Source organism: Herpailurus yagouaroundi, unplaced genomic scaffold (assembly GCF_014898765.1).
Source record: "Herpailurus yagouaroundi ecotype Mexico unplaced genomic scaffold, PumYag 190, whole genome shotgun sequence".
In the NCBI taxonomy this organism is placed as follows: domain Eukaryota; kingdom Metazoa; phylum Chordata; class Mammalia; order Carnivora; family Felidae; genus Herpailurus; species Herpailurus yagouaroundi.
Genome location: NW_024412421.1, coordinates 20,464,962 through 20,486,352, shown reverse-complemented (window position 1 = coordinate 20,486,352; position 21,391 = coordinate 20,464,962). Strand labels below are relative to the sequence as shown.

General features: G+C 40.5%; 1 protein-coding gene across 3 annotated transcripts in view; it reads right to left on the bottom strand.

The window, feature by feature from the left end:
- The window catches only part of TANGO6 (transport and golgi organization 6 homolog), a 192,976-nt gene that overhangs the window by 141,508 nt on the left and 30,077 nt on the right, over positions 1-21,391 (bottom strand). For all 3 annotated transcript variants that reach the window (XR_005780797.1, XM_040442922.1, XM_040442923.1), the window contains 2 exons: positions 16,190-16,272; positions 94-206 (listed from right to left, as the gene is read on the bottom strand). Coding sequence is in view for 2 of the 3 variants with exons in the window: in XM_040442922.1 (XP_040298856.1) it covers positions 94-206; positions 16,190-16,272 (196 nt within the window). In the remaining variant the exon portion in view is untranslated. The remainder of the gene's footprint in view (positions 1-93; positions 207-16,189; positions 16,273-21,391) is intronic.

Sequence of the window (21,391 nt, the reverse complement as noted above, 5' to 3'; positions counted from 1 at the left end):
GAGACTAAGTTTTATATTCAAAATAAGAATAAGAATGACATACAAGAAAGATTTCACTATTTATAAACAAATAAGTTTCTCTAGATTGTTTACCTTATATGAGACACGCTTTGCTTGGTGAAACAGTAGAGAGAAAAGAGCACACCCGAGACTGGAAGCAGGGAGTCCACTAAAACCGTCAAAGGTTCGTTCCCGACCACGTACACCTAGGGAAAAGAAAATGGCGAGAAGCACGGTGAGCACAAGGCCGGAGGAACAGGAATCAAACACCACACACCTACTAGCAGGGCTCAGAGTCTTATCTTCAGCAACGCTGTTGTCCTAAACTGAATAATTTTAGCTCTAAGACTAAGAAAACCATTTGAGATGGGCAGACAGGCTGAAGCACAGGGAGCCTGAACTGCAGCGGTGCCCTTTCGTGGGCGGCCTGAAGAACTGTCAGGCAAAATGGGTAAATGAACCCATTTCCTGACCCCTTCCTTTCCTGCTTTTGACTACCTTTGTGTCTCCTGCTAGTCTGCCTATTACTCATCTATGCAATAACTGTCTAATTACCAAAGGGCCTGCTCTCAGGAACTAACAAGCAATGCCAAACAGAAAAACTTAAAACTAGATTTGAAAATCGAAACCAAAACCAAAAACACGGCCTGCTCTAGAGTTGTCACTCTAATGTATGTCTGTCTGGGTGGCTCAGTCAGTTGCGCATCCAACTTTTGACTGTGGCTCAGGTCATGATCTCAAGGTTGTGGGATTGAGCCCCACGTCAGGCTCCTTAATGAATGTGGAGTCTGCTTGAGATTCTCTCTCTCTCTCTCTCTCTCTCTCTCTCTCTCTCTCTCTCTCTCTCCTCCCCTCTCGACTCATGCACACATCCACTCTCTCTCTCTGTCTCTCTCAAAATTGAAAAAAAAAATCTGTCATTCTTAACATATAACTGCCATATGGGTATGTCCTATTCTCTCCAGTTCAATAAATGTTAAAAGAAATTACAACGCACTCCTAGCTCTGCATTGACTTTATAGGGTTAAGTGTGTGAGGATGCTGATTTTTGTTAACAGTAATTATGTCACACGTTTTAGTTGTCACTTCAAAAAGGATAGCACAAATGCATTCAACAAACTTTATTTGAACGCCCACTGGAATCAAAGCATGGTCTTAGGCACTGTAGTGAATATAAAAATGAGTAAGAGTTGTTCTCTCTCAATTGCTTGTGATCTAACAGGAAGAATAAAACAAGGAGACCAATTACAAAAATAATAACTCAAAACAGGTAAGTTAAAGAATTAAGAAGAGCAAAACACTATTTTTTCCCAACATTCTTTCTGTAAATCAGCGCCTCTGTAGGCTTCCATTTCCTCATCCTTAAAAATAAGACTGACCTTGGGAGACTGTTATAATTTTTTTTCCATAGGAGACTGTTATAATTTTAATAAGCTAACTGTTTAAAGAATCTAACACAGTAGCTGGAAGATAAAAATGCTGGCATAGTTCCGGGAATACATATTAAGAGTGTCAGTTCCTCAGCTTTCTCCTTTTATCATCATTATCTGTGTCCGCACTATCAGGTTTCAATTAATTTATTAATTAAGTTGTGTTGAAGTGAAGGAGGAATCATTGCTGTTTTGTGGGATCCTATAGGTCATGGAGGCACAAGCTGGAAGATGCTCTGTGCTTTTCCAGAGAATCCTGTCCCTTTAAATCAACCCTAATTTTTCACACTGCTTAAGCCTCCCAGCATCTCTGTGGAGCTTGATAACCAAGGAGTCAGCTTCCTGTGCATGATCTAATCTCCATAAACCCAGCTCAGTGGGGTGCATGGTACGGCAGTGTTCACAGTAATATGCAGGCCTAATTATGATATCATCAATTACAAGTGGTAAAAAGAGAGAGAGAGAGAGAGGAGAGAGAGAGAGAGAGAGAGAGGGAGAGATTTCCCCAGATCACGTAAGGGCCTATTGTTTGGCTCTGTGGTCTGTGTTCCCAGAAGTAATCCCTGTGGAGCCATCCTTCCTTATCAGCATCTTTTATACAAAAAACAAAACCCAAATGGCGTTAACTCTCCTTTATTTACTGGCTTGACTGAGACACAGCACCTAAAATTTTAACATGAGTTCAATCGAGCCCATTTCTCAGGGGTATATGTTGTTATTGACAAATTCCTCCAAGTTTTAAGTTCTCTTGTCATACTTTTCTGAAGAAACAAGTACTGCTTTTGTATTTAGAAAAAAATCGATCAAAGAGTTTTCTCTGTGGTATCTCAAACAACTCAAATGGCCTCTTTTTGCCACTTATAGATTGTCATCTCCCTTCCAGTATTAAGAGGAAACTTCTCCTTATACTGAGCCCAAAGCTACCTTCCTCTAACTTCCTTGATGGAAGTACTTTGTTGTTGTTGTTGTTGTTTGAAAAGTTTTAGATGGGCCATTCAAACATTCTACCTTTTCCACAGGCCTGCTATGTATTTGACTGTTCAACTATTCATCCATTCATTCACTAATTCAAATATTTAGTAAGCATCTAACCACCATTAATGACTTTCCTCCTATAAATTCCAATAGCACTTAGAGCTTGTAACACAGAATGTATAGTTCTCTCTCACCTCTTCAACTAGCCTAGAAGGGAAAAGTGAAGCTCTCTGTTTCAGCACCTATCACAATAGATGATTAAGTTGTGTTACCTGAATTTCTGGTGAATAAGCAGTTGTTACAGAAGTATACAATTTAAAGGAACCACATTGTTACTGTTCTTATGAAGCAAACAATAACTACCATTTACTGCAATGTCTACTCAAGAATAAACCAGGTTATTCAGCTAAACATTTAACATACAATCAATCCTCACCAGAGTCCTGCAGGTTAAGCATTTTTATTCCCATTCTAAAAATGTGGAAAACTAGGGCCCAGAGAAGCAAAGTTAGTGGAGCCAAGGAATTCTGTTAGTAAATGGCAGAATCAAGGTGAACAAAGGTCTGCCTGACGTAAAATCCATGCACAATCCAGAGACAGAGAGCAGTAAAGGTTGTAAGGGGGTGGGAGTAGGGGAAAATGGGGACTGACTGCTTCATGGGTACGGTGTTTCCATTTGGGGTGATGAAAAAGTTCCGGAACTAGACAGCGATGATGACTGTGCGACGCTGTGAATGCACTTAATGCCGGCGAATTGTATACTTTAAGATGGTTAAAACGGTAAATGTTATATTATTTTCTAAAAGAACGAAACACGTACTCGTGGCCTCCCCAAACTCACCTCCCCCTGTGCCTGTTTGCATTGCTTCAGTCCCTAACCCACACCACCTTTACCCCAACCATCTCCCCTCAGAACCAGTAGGCCCCAGCCTGCCAGGCTATTAATAACTCCAGTCCTGCAAGAAGAGTTCCTGAGTGGCACCAGGAGCTCCTGCACCGCCTCCCCTTCCTCCCGCTGAGACTCTTCTCTATTATACAGCCGTCTTCTACCGAGTCTTCCAGGGGGGCTCCAGGGCCACAGCATGGCCTTTCCAAGGACAGCGCCCTCCTTCCAGTCTGTTGCCTGGCACTCAACTCATATGCAGGTTAACGGTTTGGTCTGGACCTCACATCCAACCTTACCCTCTCAGTATACTCCCGAAGTAGAATCTGGTCATTTCCCACTTCATGTGGACTCCCCAGGTCACTGAGTTATATCTGAGTTTAGTGACCCATAAAGGGACACAGGAGGCTGCACCGATTCAGCGATGTCTTGCTGACAGCACAGACGATGAGCAACTGCTCCAGGGAAAAAAAAACAAAACGACAGTCCTCCCAACAAAGTCATACTATATATGGAAGCAACTGTTAGGGCCAGTTCCTTCCAGTGTCCTTCATACTAGGCTGGTGACAGTATGGACTGAGGAAGCAGTGAGGGCACAACAGTAGGCTGTTCCTGCCCCACAGAGGACAAGGCCCTACTACCCTGCATCTCTGCTCTCACATCAGGTGTTGTGGAATTTCCTTGGACTGTGCTCATACGTAGTCTCCTGCTATCTGGGGCTCTTGAACTCTTGGAAGTTCAAGTTCTGAAACACAATCCCATATTGCTTGTATTATTTCTACCTGTGGAAATTCCCTTTCCTCAGCAGTATACCTACTGGGTATATTTCACATAGGGTTGTTTGTAATACTTCCACTGACCAGCTGCAAGACTTATCACAAATCAATTGACTTATCTGAGTCTCAGTTTCCCTACCTAGGGAATAAGGAGGTTGGCAAATCTATCACCCTCTGACTTGACTGCAAATTTGCTCACTCCCTTCAGTATCCTTCTGGTACTTTAGCCATTAAGAGGTTTAAAAAGAAAACCAACTAGCTGGAAAACATGAAACAATCCTGCACCACCCGAAAATTTTTCCAACACTCAAACTGACCAAGATGTAAAAATTTCTAATCCTCCCCACATGCTTTCCCTTCTATAAGTTCTGAAATTAGAAATTTAAGGCTGAAATCCTGATTAGGTGAAAGATGTTCTGGTTACTTGAGATATCTGTACGACCAGAAATCACCAAACAAAATACCAAGAGGTGGGAAAGCTGAAGCGGGGAAAGGAGAGACAGACTCTCAAGGTATCTTCAATTCTCTGGTGTGAAAAGCCTCTCTGAGAGTAAGTGAAATGGTGCTTCGAAGAAAAGTTCAACTTCCGTGTCTATCTTTGGCTCTTCCAGTAGGACAGGACTGAGGGGCAAAATGAGAGACCAGTATGAATCTATGAAAATCATAATGGCTCAGAATAGATCAGTGGAGGAAACGGGTACCAATGACCCACTGGCAGCTTGGGGATTTCCTCATTCCTTTCTGAATGCATCTTGGCTTTCTATCACAGATCCAGCCATGAGAAGAGGTGTGGTTAAGCCTTACAACCCTTCATCTAAGCTCAGAGATCACTCTTACCTAGTAACAAAGACATGTTTCTGGATACTGTTAACAATCCATCACATTCTACTTGTAACTCTTTGTTTGCCTGACTGGGGGCTCCTTGAAGGCAGCAATTGGCTCTTAATCATTTCTGTTATTTGCAAACCTAGCAGAGTAGCTGGCATTCTGTATGTACTTGGTAAAAAAATGTTTTTTCTTACTGATTAACTGAATCAAAGAAAGAATAAATAAAGCACATTGAATGCTTTTTATTTTCTCAAAAGCTCTATTTTTGTGGGGGAATTACAATGCTCCCTGTATTTTCTTTTTTGTTGTCTAAGCTGCAGCTAGAAGCTATTCAATCAATGTTAATTAACTGAAGAATCCTAGAACTCCAGCCATGGAAGGGAAGGCAGACTGAACAAAAGGAGGTTTGATGTTACTGTTGGGGCTTAGTCAGTACCTATCTTCAATATCTAAAGGACTGAATTTCTCTGGAAGGACTGACTAGAAATTTAAATTAAAAAGGAACAGAAAAACCCAGAGGAGTCAAAATGGTCAAAAGTGTTACGAGCAAACATGTGTTTCTGATTCAAAGCAAAACAAAACTGAAAGCGGTCCTCACATGCTCCATGTCTCATCTACTAGACTTCCATTACCTTGTTAGGCATATCCCTTAGAGATCACTGTGGAGCTGAAAGAACACCAGGAAGTCAGGAGTCAGAAATGGGTATGAATATTGTTCCTGACACCTATATGATTGCTCCAAATCACATATTAAGTGAGTGAACACGGGTAAGACATTTAAACCTCCCTAGGATTCAGTTTCCTCATTTATAATGCAAGCGTTAAGCTTTTGGCATAAGTACCAGGTAAGATAATGCATTTAAAATACTTTGTAAAATACACAGCCCTGTGCAAATGTTACATTTATTCCTAAATACTTGCCGATGCTGCTGTAAATGGAACTGTCTTCTTAATTTACGGCCTTATCTTTTATAGGGATGTATACGTGTGGAAATAGAAACATAAATCAAGCTGACTGAATCCTACCATTGAAATTCAGTACAGGCTGGGACTTGATTTTACCCCTGTTAAAGATTAAACTCGTCAAATGCTGCCTTCTAAAATATCACAGGGATCCTTCTGATAGTAATGTTCCAGAACTCCTAATGCACTTACTGAGTTTAATTAAGACTTGTGAGAAGCAAAGGACAAGCCAAGTTACCTAATATAGGATTTTGCACTAAGCATGCTTTCAGAGCGTACTGCATAAAATAATCTTTTTAAAAAGAGTTTCCTTAAACCAAAAGAGAACTGACAGTTTTCTGAGCACAAATCATTTGCTAAAGAATACAATGAACCTACCAAAAGTTACTTGGTTTTATCCCTGAAACTCAAGTGTTAAATAAGTCACCTAATAGTCAACTCTAGAGCCAGACTAGGTCTGTTGGACTTTAAAGGCCAGGTGGTTTTCACCACACTGTCCCACAGAATCTGAATGTACTGTCTAACACTTGCATTTCCCACAGCTTTGAAGAATACCTCCTTTGGTCTTCTGCATGTTATTCAAGATCATAGTTCAATTACAGTTGGAAATATCCGAAAGAACGACTGCCTTTAAGGAAGAGCCATAGGTGGGAGAAGACTAACTTTTTACTGCAAAGCCTTTTGCACTTTTTAAATGTGTACCATGGGCAAATATTAGCTTTTCTAAACACAGAGTGAGAGAAAGAGAGGAAATGAAAGGACTGCTTCCTGGACCAGATCTGGCACTCACTAGTATGATTCAGGACAAGTCACTTCGCAATCTTTTGTGTTTTTTGGGTTTTTTTTAGTAATGTCGACACCCAACATGGGCTTGAACTCACAACCCTGAGACCAAGAGTTGCATGCTCTACCGACTGAGACAGCCAGGCACCCCAACTTCACAATCTTTTGGGGTTTGTTTCCTTTACTATAAAATAAGGGATTAACTTGGCAAACCCAAAGATTGTACCACACCAACAGTGAACCCTAATGTAAACTATGGACTTTGGTGATAGTGTCGTGCTAATGCAGGCTTATCAACTGTAACAAATGTCCCACTCTTAATGTAAAATGTTAACAGTAGGAGAGGCTGTGCACATGTGGGGGCAGGAGATATATGGGAACACTCTGTACTTTCTACTTGATTTTTCTGTGAATGAAAAACTGCTCTAAAAAACAGTCCTTTCAAAAACAAACAAACAAAAAAAGAAATTAAATATTTCTAAATTTCCTTCCAGCTCTAAGATTCTGTTATAACAATTTACTCTACAAAAACAATTAACTATTCAGAAAGAGGAGTCAATTGGCCAATCTGAGAGAGTAACTTTAATTAGAAATTTGTTAAGATTAAATGGGGAAAAAAGACTTGGATAATTAAAGTCAGGGATTCCCTGAATCTGGAAACAGAGAGATAAAATGGAAATGAGAATGAAGAATATAAACTAATTAGGTACTTCTAGACTTTCCTGCCCGAAAATTTCTTCTGCCTTAGGGAGTCTCAGCAAGTATGGTGAGGAATACTAAAAGGAAACATTCCCCATTCCCACCCCTGGCCCCACCTAGTATCAGATTCTGGCCGGTTCTCTTAAGAGCAAGAAAATGTCCAAATCGTGAGGAAGTATAATTCTCTCACCCTACCCTACCCAGAACCAATCTCTATGCAGCCCAGGCCTCTCTTTACCTTTCTAGGCTAAAGAAAAACATTTATCCCTCTCATACTAGGGAGGACAAAAAAATTAAGTATTCTAGGGTTAGGACCCCCGACATTCAGAGTCAGAAGAAAACAGAATAGGGGTGCCCGGGTGGCTCAGTCGGTTAAGCATCTGACTCTTAATTTTGGCTCAGGTCATGATCTCATGGTTTCTGGGATCGAGCCCCATGTCAGGCTCCACATTGACAGTGCAGAGCCTGCTTGGGATCCTCTCTCTCCTTCTCTCTCTGCCCCTACATGCCTCTCAAAACAAATAAATAAACATTAAAAAAATATATATGGAGACAGAATAGGAAGCCATTGGACTAAAAGTTATTTGAGCTGCAGGGTGCCTGGGTGGCTCAGTTGGTTAAGCATCTGACTTCAGCTCAGGTCATGATCTCACGGTTTCTGGGTTCAAGCCCCCCATCGGGCTCTGTGCTGGCAGCTCAGGGCTGGGAGCCTGCTTTGGATTCTGTGCGTGCCTCTCTCTCTGCCCCTCCCCTGCTTGCATTCTGTCTCTCTCTGTCTCTCAAAAATAAATAAACATTAAAAAAAAAAAATTAAAAAAAAAAGTTATTTGAGCTGCAAATCTCTTTTTTGGCTTAAATCATTTTACCAGATGTAAGGTACACACATAGAAACGACGAGAATTATTTATGCAGAAGTACAAGTGGCTATGCCAAAGTTTCAGTTCAGTGAGCATCTCTGTGTACACCTGTTTTGTTGAGACCTTTCCACCTGGCCCACCAGAGCCACACTGCTCCACTCCATGCTGTATGTAAAGGATGCAAGCAAAGAAAGGCCTTCTCTTATAATTGCCCCTGCCACATTTTCATTCAGGAAGCTGAGGGCTTATTTCTTTAAATACCAAAATGTATTTATATTTTACCTCTTTCAGAAGAAAGTATTTTTTTTTTAATTTTTTTTTCCAACGTTTATTTATTTTTGGGACAGAGAGAGACAGAGCATGAACGGGGGAGGAGCAGAGAGAGAGGGAGACACAGAATCGGAAACAGGCTCCAGGCTCTGAACCATCAGCCCAGAGCCCGACGCGGGGCTCGAACTCCCGGACCGCGAGATAGTGACCTGGCTGAAGTCGGACGCTTAACCGACTGCACCACCCAGGCGCCCCAAGAAAGTATTTTTTAAATGGAGGAGATGCAATCCTTGCCTCCTTAAACGAAGTATACTAAACATAGCAGTCCCAACATACTTTGTTTTTCAAACTATTATGCCCTTTTGGAGTACTTTTTCTGTCTCCTTTCTTGATCCTCTCCGCTGGCACTCTTTCGTCAGCATGCCTTAGTCTAACTAACTTCTAATTTTTTACTTCTAATTCCACTATGGTCCTAATCAGAAAACCAATCGGATCTGGATTGTGTATAAAGTAAAGAGGAAATTGGCTCTGAGGAACTAAGGGGCTCTGCAGCTAGGTATCAAGATGGCAGCCAGATGGGCACCTATTATGATACAGGTGACACAGGACATTCAGTTGGAAACATCAACTGAGGCACTAAGATAAAATAGACTTAAAACTCCAACAGAAGATACCAGACTAAAACGAGAGCAGGACTATAAAAACTTTCCATTCAGAAGGAGAGTAGAGAAGGAACAAATGTGTGGAGACCAAGAGGAGACTGCTGAGGAAGATTTCTTTGGGGAGAGCCATTGGTAGGTAGAGCATGTGACCCTTGATCTCAGGGTGAGTTTCAGCACCATGTTGGGTATAGAGATTACTTAAAAATAAAATCTTTAAAAAAAATAAATAAAAATAAAAATGGGCGAAGAGCAAACCCACAATAAGATACTCCCACCAGCAAGGCTATAATAATGGAGGAAAAGGGGAGGGCAGGGAGAGGAGGAGGAGGAGGAGGAGGAGGAGGAGGAGGAGGAGAAAGAGAAATGGTAGTGGTAGTGTTGGCCGGAGAGGATAAACTGGAATTCTCACACTCTGCTGATGGGAATGTAAATGGTGCTGCCACTTTGGAGAACAATCTGACAGTACCCCTAAAAATTGAACACAATGTCATCATAAGGTCCAGCAATTTCACTCCTCGCCATATATCCAAGAGAAATGAAAACACATGTCCACACAAAAACTTGTACATGAATGTCTGTAGCAGCATTGTTCACAACAGCCAAAATGTGGAAACAAAAATTCCCATCAACTGACAAAATGCAATATATCCCTAGAATAGAATACCGTTAGGCAGAATGAAATACTGCTCTATGCAACAACATGGATGAATCCTAAAAACATCCTGCTGGTGAAAAGTCAGCTACAAAAGACCACATATTACATAAGTCCATTTATATGAAATATCCATAATAGGCAAGTCTACAGAGACAGCAAGTCCATTTAAGTGGTTGCCTAAGGTTTGGGAACAAAATTAGAAGAAGGGAGGGTGCCTGGGTGGCTCAATCAGCTAAATGTCTCACTCTTGACTTGGGCTCAGGTTGTGATCTCACAGTTCATGGGTTCAAGCCCCACATCAGGCTCTGCGCCATCAGCTTGGGATTCTCTCTCTCTCCCTCATTCTCTGCCCCTCCCCCACTCACACGTGCTCTCTCTCAAATTAAATAAATAAACTTTTTTTTTTTTTAATTAGGAGAAGGGAGGGGCACCTGCGTGGCTCAGTCAGTAAAGCATCCAACTTTGGCTCAGGTCATGATCTCGTGGTTTGTGGGTTCAAGCCCTGAGTCAGACTACGCGCTGACAGCTCGGAGCCTGGAGCCTACCTCAGATTCTGTCTCCCTCTCTCTCTGCCCCTCCTCCACTCACGCTCTGTCTCTGTCTCTCTCTCTCAAAAATAAAGAAACATTAAAATTTTTTTTTAATAAATAAATAAAATAAAATTGGGAAAAGGGAGAGTGAATGGGGACGGGGATGGGTAATGGGTATGGGGTCCTTTTAGGGGGACAATAATTTTCTAAAGTCAGATTTGTGGTGATGGTTGCACAACCCTGTGACTACACTAAAAGCACTGAGTTGAACACTTTAAATGTGTGAATTGTGGCGTATGTGAATTATATCCCAGTAAATCTGTTAAAAAGAAAAGAAAGAGAGAGAGAAAACCAGAGCTGGACATGTTCCCAAATGCCTCTCTAAAATTAAACACCCTCTTGTACCCTCTTGCTACCCAGTGAGCTGCTGGATCATTCAACTATCCCAGATGTTTTCCTTGTTTCCTGCCTTTGAGCTGTGCTCTGTAATTTAGTATTAGCAGAAAGTTAATAAAGACAACACAGCCTTTGTTGCTAAACTTTACACAGTGTTTACCATTTCCCCCCAACATACACATTTCCTCTGTTTTCCCAGTGCAGCTGAGCTGCCAAAACCTTGTAGGGAGAATAATTACCCTTCCGCACCCCTTCCTGCTTTCATAACCGCCCCAATCTTTTGTGCATAATCAAGTGTTTACAGCCAACTAATGTTTTGCTTGCCTCTCCAGGGGGTTTTAAATTCACCAAACTGTTCACCAAATTAGGAGGGTTTTTTTCCCTCCCCCTTTTTTGGGGAGCAAGAATAGGAACAATGGCAGGATTCACTGTTTCTGGATCTCTCCATTTTTTAGACGCTAATTCACTTGCCAGAAAGAAGCTGATTTGCTTTCTTTTTCCTCTAAAAGCAAATTTTTTTTTTTTTACTTCCCAGAAATACTATGAGGGGTTTGTACCAGAGTGTAGTCACAATTAAGTTCTACCCCTGACACCACTTTCAAGCCTTTCTGACATTCCACACCCACCACTTAACAGTTTTCATCATGATATTCCTCAGATGGTGTGTGACTGAAGACAACCTTTCTGAGAGTTAGCTGGGCCTTGTTCTCTAATTCAGAACAGTTGCTTTCTACACTGCTCTATATAATTTCTTATTTTTCTACAATCAAAAATGTCCTTACCTATGAATATGTAGAACAGGATATAAAAACTTTCTTTTCATAAGTCTCTAAATGAGGCATTAAAAAAAAAACAGCATTATAGTCACTAAGTTAGGTTTCATCTATAAACAATCTGATGCTATATTTGTATGCCAGGTCCCTTTTATTTAATAGTGAAATTAAATGAAACAGCTTACTTTAGTAAAAAGTTGAGTGTTGAACAGAACGAGTTTTGAATTTTTAAGCGTGAATTTTATACCTACAAATCATGAATATCATACATTAAGTTTAAAACAAAAGAAAACAGGGACACCTGGCTGGCTCAGTTGGAAGACTGTGTGACTCTCATTCTTGGGGTCTTGAGTTTGAGCCTCACGTTGGGTATAGAGATTACTTAAATCAATAACACTTTGCTGAGGCAAAAACAAAACAAAAACCACCCCCCCCCCCAATCATCTGCCTTCTTATCTGAAAGAATACGACTTAAGGTTTACTCTATACCGTCACATACTGCTAGTAGGAATGTAAACTGGTGCAGCCACTTTGGCAGTTCTTCAAATGGTTAAACACAGAGTTACCATAAGATCTAGCAACTCTACTCTTTTTAAAAAAATTTTTTTTAATGTTTATTTATTTTTGAGAGAGACAGACACAGAACGCGAGTGGGTTAGGGGCAGAGAGAGAGGGAGACACAGAATTGGAAGCAGGCTCCAGGCTCCGAGCTGTCAGCACAGAGCCTGACGCGGGGCTCGAACTCACGAGCCGTGAGATCATGACCTGAGCCGAAGTCGGACACTCAACCGACTGAGTCACCCAGGCACCCCTCTAGCAATTCTACTCTTAGGTATATACCCAGGAAAATGAAAACATACGTATGCACAAAGACTTGTACACAAATGTCTATAGCAGCATTAATCATAATAGCTAAAATGTAAAAACAACCCAAATATATATCAAAGGATGAATGGATTACAAAATAGAGTCTATATCTACAATAGGATATTATTCAGCAATAAAAAGAAATCAAGTCTTGGGGCATCTGATTGGCTCAGTCAGTAGAGCATGAAACTTTTGATCTTGGGGTTGTGAGTTTGAGCCCCATGTTGGGTATAGAGATTACTAAAAAATAAAAGAAATCTTAAAAAAAAGAATGAGGTCCTGCTTTGTGCTTAATATAAACCTTAAAAACATCATGCTAAGTAAAAGAAGCCAATCACAAAAGACCATATAGTGTATAATTCCATTTATATGCAATGTCCAGAATAGGCAAATCTATAGAAAGAGAAAGCAGATTAGTGGTTGACTCGGGTTGGAGGTTGCAGGGGTTAGGAGTAGGGAGAATGGAAAAAAGGGTGGTAAAGGGTTTTGGGTATAGTGTGGGATTTCTTTTTGGGTAATGAAGTATTAGAATATACTTCTAATATGCAAGCCTTAGATTATGCTAAAAAGCCATTGATATGCATACTTTTTTTTTTTTAAGGTAAGCTCCACAATCAGTGTGGCACTTGAAGTTGAACTCCCAAGATCAAGAGGTGCATGCTCTACTGACTGCGCCAGACAGGTGTCCTGATTTGCACACTTTAAATGGGTAAACTGTATAGTATGTGAATTACAACTCACAAAGCTGTTTGAAGAAAGAAAGATCTACTTTACAGCCAAATGTCCATCAACTGATGAACAAATAAACCAAATGTGGTATATTCATACCATGGAATATTACTTAACAATTAAAAGGGACAAAATATTGATATATGCAACAACCTGGATAAACCTCCAAAACATTATACTAAGAGAGGGTGCCTGGCTGGCCCAGTCGGTACACTTGATCAACAGTCCGTGACTCTTGATCTCAGGGTCATGAGTTCGAGCCCCATGTTGGGCAAAGTGATTACTTTGAAAAAAAACAAAACATGGAAACACCACCCCACACACACACACACAAAACATCATACTAAGAGAGAGAAGTCCACCACAGAAGATCACATGTTGCATGGTTCCTTCCCATGAAATAGCCATAAAGGCAAATCCATAGAGGTAGACAGATTAGTGGTTGCCTGGGGCTAAGGGTGGGAACAAGGAGTGACTATAAATAGGCACAGGGACCTTTTTAGGGTAATGGAAATGTTCTAAAATTGTAATGTATTAGTTTCACAACTCTGTAAACTTACTAAAAATCATTGACTTGCATACTTAAAACATTATTTTATGGTCTGTAAAGTATATCTCAATAAAGTTGTTTTATAAAAAAAGATTTATTCTAGAGGCGCCCTGGTGGCTCAGTCAGTTAAGCATCCAACTCTTGGTTTCGGCTCAGATCATGATCTCGTGGATTTGTGGTTTGAGCCCTGAGTGGGGCTCTGCGCTGGCAGTGTGGAGCTAACTTGTAATTCTCTCTCCCTCTCTCTCTGCCTCTCTCTGACTCATGCTGCCTCTGTCACTCTCAAAATAAATAAACTTAAAAAAAAAAGATTTATTCTAAAAAAATTTTGAAGAGGGGCGCCTGGGTGGTGCAGTCGGTTAAGCGTCCGACTTCAGCCAGGTCACGATCTCGCGGTCCGGGAGTTCGAGCCCCGCGTCGGGCTCTGGGCTGATGGCTCAGAGCCTGGAGCCTGTTTCCGATTCTGTGTCTCCCTCTCTCTCTGCCCCTCCCCCGTTCATGCTCTGTCTCTCTCTGTCCCAAAAATAAATAAACGTTGAAAAAAAAATTTTTTTGAAGAGGCAATTTTTAAAACGGACAAAACGTGAATAGGCAGTTTACAGAAGAAAAAATATGAATAAACCTAGAACATGAAAAGATGTTCAACTCACTAGTAATAAGAGAACTAACTGTTAACTAAAACCACAGTGTACCTTTAGATGGGAAGCCATGGAAATGTCACCAGGGATAGGTAGATAGATTTCAACTGAACTGGTAATGTTTAATTTCTTAAGCTGAGTGGTGGGTACATGAGTGTTTTACTCTGCATTTTTTATCTGTTTGAATTATTTCATAAAAAACTAAACACTTTCTCTAAAATGCTTAACTTATTGCCATAGAAAAGAAATGAGAAATGTGGAGTATAATTTTTAAAATTATTGATAAGTAATTTACATGCCATAAAATTCATTCTTAAGGGGTGTCTGGGTGGCTCAGTTGGTTAAGCATCCAACTTCAGCTCAGGTCATGATCTCATGGTTCGTGAGTTCAAGCCCCACATCAGGCTCTGTGCTCACAGCTCAGAGCTTAGAACCTGCTTCTGATTCTGTGTCTCCGTCTCTCTCTGCCCGTCCCCTGCTCATACTCTGTCTCTCTCTCAAAAATAAATAAACATTAAAAAAAATTCACTCTTAAAATGTACACGTGGCTTTTAGTATATTCACAAAACTGTATAACTATCACCAGTGTCTAATTCCAAAACATTTTCCTTACCTCACAAAGAAATCCCATACCCATTAGCAGACACTCCTAACTCCCCAGCTCCAGCCCCTAGCAACCACTAATCTACTTTCTGTCTCTATGAATTTGCCCAGTCTTAATATTCTACATAAATGGAATCATACAACATGTGGTCTTTTTTTTTCTGGTTTCTATTAAAGTTTAAAATTTGTTACTTTTAAATGTTTGCGTTGTGGCATGTGTCCATACTTCATTCATTTTTATGGCTAAAAAATATTCCGTTATATGCATATATCACATTTGTGTATCTATTTATCAGTTGATAAACATTTGGGTGACTTCCACGTTTGGGCTATTATGAACAATGCCGTGATGAACATTTGTGCACAGATTTTTGTCTGAACATGTTCTCATTTCTCTTAGGTATATACCTAAGAATGGAATTACTGTGTCAAATAGTAATTCCATGTTTAATGTTTTGAGGAACTGCCAAATTATTTTCCAAAGCAGCTGGACCTTTTTATATGGAAAATAATTTTGAAAGCTATTTACTAGCGTGGATATTTTTCATAGTAAAATACTATTATAAATTTATTGAAATAAACCTTAAGAAAGAATATTTATCCCAGCTCCATCTGGCCCTAACGCAATGGATTTCATTTTTTTGTCTAAAAATATATGTTTCATATATATTTATAAGACTGTAATCATAGAGAACATACATTTTTTTTTCACTGTCAGTAATATATTTAGGTAGTCATTTGCAAGATTCACTTATTCAGACTTACTTGTATACGACGGTGATTACTTTAGAAAGATATAAAGTAGACTCAATATTCTCATACACTTTTGGAAGCCTATAGCACTGCAAATGCCACTGTCAATTTCTTCAAAAGACATGCTTTCATCAGTGGTATGTGCCAGTTAGAGAATCTAAACTGTTTAACATTCAGAGTAAATGATGAAATTGACAGTTTCAAAACGTATCAGCTTTTTTACTAACAGCTTATATTTTCCAGTTTTCAAAGTGAAAAAATCATGATAGTTTGGAATTAACATTTTTTTAATGTTTATTTATTATTTTTGAGAGACACAGAGAGACAGAGTGTGAGCAGCGGAGGGGTAGGGAGAGAGGGAGACACAGAATCTGAAGCAGGCTCCAGGATCTGAGCTGTCAGCACAGAGCCTGACGCGGGGCTCAAACCCACAAACTGCCAGATCATGACCTGGGCCGAAGTTGGAGGCTTAACCAACTGAGACACCCAGGCACCCCAGAAAAGCAAAACTATTTTAAAAGACTATGTGTAAATGTTATCTAGAAACATTAGTGACTCAAATTACCAACCTTAAATACATCCTCAATACATCTACTAAGTTCCTCTTCTGTTACCAAAATGGTCCCTGGAGCCATGCCACTCTCTGGAATCTCTAGAGAACAAAAAACAAAATTACCCATATTCAGTGCCTCATTGAATAGAGCTCAGGACTTAAGGAAGAAAGTGTTGCTAGATAGTTCTGTAAGTAACACCTACAATTAGAGATTCAACATGATTACCTATGTACAATACAACACCAAATACAGTATTTCATGAAATCTATGATGCCAATGATTATAAACATTCGTTGTTATTTTATATATCACAAGAAAGAAGAAAGCAAGTAACTTATGAAATATTATGACTTGAAATTTTACTTGTAAATTTAATGAATGAAAAATTAGGGATTAAATTAAATGAAAATGACAGTCAATGGTTATGTGGAGGTGAAAACAGGGTGCCTGGCTGGCTCAGTTGGTGGAGCATAGGACTCTTCATCGTTGGGTTGTGAGTTCGGCAAGCCCTGTGTTGTGTGTACAGGTTACTCAAAAATAAAATGTTAAAAAAAAGTTTTAAAATAGATTTTATAAAAAGGATTAAAAGAGGGGAGGTCACTGGGGAATGTGTGAAATACATGATGGTGATTAAATAGTACACTTATTGTGATCAGCACTGAATAATGTATAGAATTGTTCAATCAGTATTTGTACACCCAAAACTAATAAAATACTGCATGTTAGCTATATGGAATTAAGACTTAAAAACTTAATAAGAAAAGTATTGAGAGCTCTTTTAGATTTATTTAGACATACAATTTTATTAAATATCATTCCTTACATAAGCTATATAATTGGGATAAACAGAATAAGAAATTCTGAACACTTCACATTTAAAAAGTCCAACTCTTCTGAAACATTTCGACACCATTACTGATATCCACATATTGCCATAATATACTGAACTCTGTGCCACCAAGAGTGTAGGTGATGTGAAATTTCTTTTTTTTTTTAAACTGTATTTATTTTTGAAAGAATGAGTTGGGGAGGGGCAGAGAGAGGGGAGAAAGAGAGAATCCTAAGCAGATTCTGTGCTGACAGCACGGATCCCAATGTGGGGCTTGAACTCACCAACCGTGAGATCATGATCTGAGCTGAAACGAAGAGTTGGACGCTTAACCAACTGAGCCACCCAAGTGTCCCTGATGTGAAATTTCTTAAAGGTTCACCACTCTAGGGGAACCTGGGTGGCTCAGTCAGTTAGGTGTCTGACTTCAGCTCAGGTCATGATCTCATGGTTCATGGGTTCAAGCCTCACATCAGGCTGTGTGCTGACAGCTTCAGATTCTGTGTCTCCTTTTCTCTGCCTCTCCCCCGCTCATGTTCTGTCTCTCTCTTTCTCTCAAAAATAAATATAAACATTTTCTTAAAAAAAAAAAAAAAAAGGTCACCACTCTACTGTTGTCTTCACAGTTTTTTCCTAAGTCTCTGACATCCATTCTATGAGTTTTAATGCTCATTTGCAGGCACAGATAATGCCATGATTGCTACCTGGCCAACAATAATTGTGAGATACATCTCGATATCAGAATTGTTAAAATGTGAAAAATATTTCCAAAATTCAAGTTTTTTGTTTTGGGGTTTTTTTTTTTTTGTTTGTTTTTTAAGTAGGCTCCATGCCCAATGTGGGGCTTGAACTCACAGCCCTGGGATCAAGAGTTGGATGCTCTACTGACTGAGCCAGCCAGAAGACCCCCCAAAATTAAAGCTTTTTTATGTTAAAAACATGTGCACCTTAGAATTGATAAAATATGGTAATTTATCATAATTGTCACATAGTCTTAAAAACGTGATACAATATGAAAAACAAAATAAGAAAGCCTATATTTTAGGGGTTTTTTTTCCCCCAGTGGCAATGATGAGGCTGTCTATATAAAACCAGTCAGACTATCATACACCCTTTTTGTTATCCAGACACTGTCAATGCAAAACATGTAGCTGGTGTTACGAATATAACCTAACCTATGAAGAAATGTCTGGCAAATAGATGCCCAATAGGAATGAACAATGTCCAGGACAATAATAATTGATCCACAAATGGAATGGATCTACTTATCCTAAGAACAGTGCTCTTAGACCAGTGTTCAAACTTGAACACACACCTGAATTACCCAGAAGGGCCTGTTAAAACACAGATTGTTGGGACCCACACCAGCATTTCTGATTCAGTAGGTCTGAGGAGAGCCCAAGAAGTTGCATTTCCAATAAATTACCAGGTGATGCTGATGTTGCTGGTCCTGGGGCCACACTATGAGGATCACTGCGTCAGACTACAATACCTAATTCATAGATTAGGTATTAGACAAGAGAATAGATTAGTAATGAGGTATACTCTTAATACATGAAGTTAGAGAGAGAGCACGCAAGAAGGGGAGAGGGACAAAGGGAGACAGAGAGAGAATCCCAAGCAGGCCTCACACTTAGTGCAGAGCGCAAGGCAGGACTCAATCCCACAACCCTGGGATCATGACCTGAGCCGAAATCAAGGGTTGGACACTCCACTGACTGAGGCACCCCTTGAGCGATTTATTGAAGCATATACTGGATCTAGACTAGGTTTCTATCAAATATGTAAAGAAATTTAAACTATTTACTCAAATACCACGTTTAGTTCAGGCCGATCCATGGACACCAAAAAAATAAAAAAATAAAAAAATAAAATAAATATATATATATATATACATGTGTATACATGTATATATATATATATAACGTTTATCACATCTGAATAATCAAAAATTTCACTTCACCAGGTTCAATTTGGTGAAGTTTTACTATGCACAAAAATTAGACTTTCTTTATCCCTGCCCACCTCACCCCCACTACACACACCCAGGAAATGTTTACTACAGATGACTTCTTAAAAAAGTCTACATAGAACTAAATTTGGTTTAACCATAACATCAAACTTTTTCTTCATTTAAAACCTTAGGAACTACTATCTAGAAAGGTTTTTTGTTTTGTTTGGTTTTTTTTTTTTTTAACAAAGAATGTTGAAATAATATTCTGCATCCAAGCATTAAATTCAGTAAACTGTGGGGGAAAAATTCAGTAAAGTATAAAAACATACTAAGGCAGGTGATGAGTTGGTGCAATGTCAATCTTCTAAGACATTAAAACAGAACTAAACCCACCAGCCAAATGTGGGAAAATCTGAGCATCAAAATGAATGGTAAGAGGGGAGGCTGGGTGGCTCAGTCGGTTAAGTGGCCGACTCTGGACTTTGACCTAGGTCATGATCTCGCTGGTTTGCAGTGACAGCGCAGAGCCTGCTTGGGATTCTCTCTCTCCCTCTCTCTCTGCCCCGCCCCTGCTCTTGTGCATGCACTGTCTCTCAAAATAAATAAATAAATTTTAAAAAAATGAATGACAAGAATGTTGGGTAACTCACTGAATAAAATCTTAAAAAAAAAGCTTAAAAAAAGGGATGAGGCAAGGAGAAAGAAAAGCTCTTCTTTATAGAAGAATAGCAACCTAACAAATTAAAATAACAAAGAAAGGAACCATTTTACTGGCAAGAATCATCAATGGATACCAAACCACAGCATGAAAGACTTAACAGGAAACAGGGCACACAGTCTCAGACTATCATCCCACAGATTACTTATTAATTACAGAGAAAGATATGTTAACAATGGAGAAATCAGGCTACTAATGAAATGATCAAATTTAATATCACCAGAATGGGATAAACTGATTACGTGTGCCCCCTAATCTAATGGAGACTGAGAAAAAATAGTCATCCTATGGAATATTGCTGCTGAAATGTTTACCCTGGATCTAATCATGAGGAAACAATTAGACAAATACAAATTGCAGAACGTTTTGTAACCGAGGCTCTTCAAAAATGCCATGGTAAGGATGGATGCCTTCCCTCCTCGGCGTGGTCTGAGCGCCCAGCCTGACCCCAGCCCTGGGGTGCCGCTACAGCAGCGAGAACAAGGACTGGGACCAGGACGGAGAGGAGCGGAAGCTGCTGCTGGACCCTAGCAGCCCCCCTGCCCAAGCCCCCGACGGAGCTGAACCCAGTTCCCACAGCCTGCCTTCCGCTCACACTGACGAGCGGGCCCCGCTCTCTTCCGTCCCAGCTAACACAGCCGGCAACATCACCGAGCCTGCTGAGGGCTCCCGGGGCCTCCCAGGGCGAACAGCAGCACCAGCACATGCAGCTGGCAGGCAGTTCAGCGCCCACCTGGCTGTGCTGAGCAGCAGCCTGACACGCGGGAAAATGCAGCTGCCGCTGTCCTCTCACGCCACCCAGCCCCACCAAGTGCCGGCCGGCGAGCTCATCCCTTCTCCGACTTACAGCTGCTGGTGCCTACAGTGCACTTTCTCAGATCTGAGTGGTTGCAAAAGAGGAGATGGGGGGCGCCTGGGGGGCTCAGTCAGTTGAGCATCCGACTCTTTATTTCAGTTCAGGTCATGATCTCACGGTTTGTGAGTTTGAGCCCTGAGTCGGCCTGTGCACTAACGGAGCCTGCTTGGGATTCTCTCTCTCCCTCTCTCTGCCCCTCCCCTGCTCACGCTCTCTCTCTCTCTCAAAATAAATAAACATTAAAGAAACATTTTTTTTTAAAAAGAGGAGCTGGATGTACACTTTGGGATCCCATGAAGAGAGGGATCTTTGGACAGACCTTTTTTTCCTCTCTTCACCTCGTCTCCACCCTGTCTCCCTTGGCTCCCAGCCTCACTATGACTCAAACAATACCCTAACTTACTACTATTCACAGAGAAAAGTATAGAGGAGAAGAAGAGTGAGGTTGAAAGCCTGAGCAAGTGAGGATGGAGCAAGGGAGGGTAGAATCATTTGGGACTGGCCTTAAACACCCTGGCCAGGGGTTGGTGTGGTCAAAAGGTTAGGGCCCGGTAGGTCTTCACTATCTCTGGGAAGGTGGAGGTACCACTTTGAGGGTGATCCCTAGGGAACCTATGGGGGCCCCCTTCACACCCTTTCTCTTGGCCTCACTCCTGTCCTCTCCCTAACTTGGTGTTTACATGCACCTCACTAAGTTTTGTGACCAGGGTCCAGATGAGCTTGAATTTCAATGAATTGAGTTTGTCCTTCTAACACCTTGGGTTTCTACATGTTTGGGGTTTTACGGTTTTGTTTCAGTTTGTCACTCTTGATAAAGGAAGTGCATTCATCTGGGGAAAAAAACATCATGGTGAAAAACA